The sequence below is a fragment of the Seriola dumerili genome, unplaced genomic scaffold, assembly GCF_002260705.1.
Source record: "Seriola dumerili isolate Sdu_G_001 unplaced genomic scaffold, Sdu_1.0 BDQW01025114.1, whole genome shotgun sequence".
In the NCBI taxonomy this organism is placed as follows: Eukaryota; Metazoa; Chordata; class Actinopteri; order Carangiformes; family Carangidae; genus Seriola; species Seriola dumerili.
Window position 1 is genome coordinate 1 of NW_019199369.1, and position 1,050 is coordinate 1,050.

General features: G+C 45.1%; 1 protein-coding gene across 1 annotated transcript; it reads right to left on the minus strand.

The window, feature by feature from the left end:
• Nucleotides 1-243: 243 nt before the first annotated feature.
• On the minus strand, nt 244-688 carry LOC111240230 (60S ribosomal protein L17-like; the record flags this gene model as incomplete). Its single annotated transcript, XM_022770195.1, has 2 exons — nt 244-342; nt 521-688. Coding segments are annotated over 2 exons (267 nt in total), but the record flags the coding sequence as incomplete, so codon positions are not given.
• Between the last annotated feature and the right edge of the window lie 362 nt (nt 689-1,050).

The window sequence follows — 1,050 nt, forward strand, 5'->3', positions numbered from 1 at the left end:
TTTAATCTGTTTCTTCCTGCAGATCGTTTTCAGTGTTAGCACGCAGCAGCAGAGCGTCATCCACCACACATGTGATGTGAGGCCACAAATCTGTCACATCTGACAAAATCAAAATGAAAGGTTTGTTTTGGTTCAGACTAATTTTAATTCTATCTCATCTGTGATTTATCATCTAATTAAGCAGGAGTCAGTCGTGAGTCTGAGCTCTGTAAGAATCGATGAACGCAGCGTCAGTGAACGTACCTTGAGCTCAGCGTTGCTCTCGGCGTTCTTGAGCATGTGCAGGAGGAACTCGGCGCTCTTCTTGGGCCAGCGACCCTGAGTCCAGCCGAACTGTTTGGCCTGAAAACATCAAACCTGGTTAGAAGAAACGTTCCCTCCTCCGCCACAACAGGCTGATTTAAAGAAGCTGCTCAGTTTCAACAGAGTATTTTCATCTTGAATCCAAAGGTGTCCTAAGAGAGTCATCCCTGCAGCTTCTACAGACTCCACGCTGCACAGGTGTTCGCTCAGAACTCACCTGGGCACACCTGCCCACGCCGCCGTTGTAGCGACGGAAGGGGACACACTGGTGCTTGACGACCACGTCCCTCAGGTACTTGTTGGCCTTGCGGATGTGCATGCCCTTGATGGCCTGGGCCGTCTCACGGGTGTTCTGTTCACACAACGAGAAGCCACACAGATCAGACAGTAGTTACACATGACTAACACAATGACAGTAAAGGTGTGGAGGTTTGTAGACAGCCGTTACCTCTAAAACTATAAGACTAGAACAAATAGCAAATATTAGAGCTGCACAACTGATCTCAATATATATGCCACATTGTTAGCATTAGCATTGTTAGCACCAGTGTTGTGGAGCTACAGAACTGCTCAGTCTATTGATCATATTCTCCACACAAAGGAACGTGTTTGTTTAGTACAAGAACCAACAAAAATCACATCTTTATATTTTCAGAGAAAATCAATAAAACAAAAGATCATTTCAACTGAAATCACAACATCTCCCAAAACAACCACAATGAGTTTAACATGTTGTGCAGCTCTAGT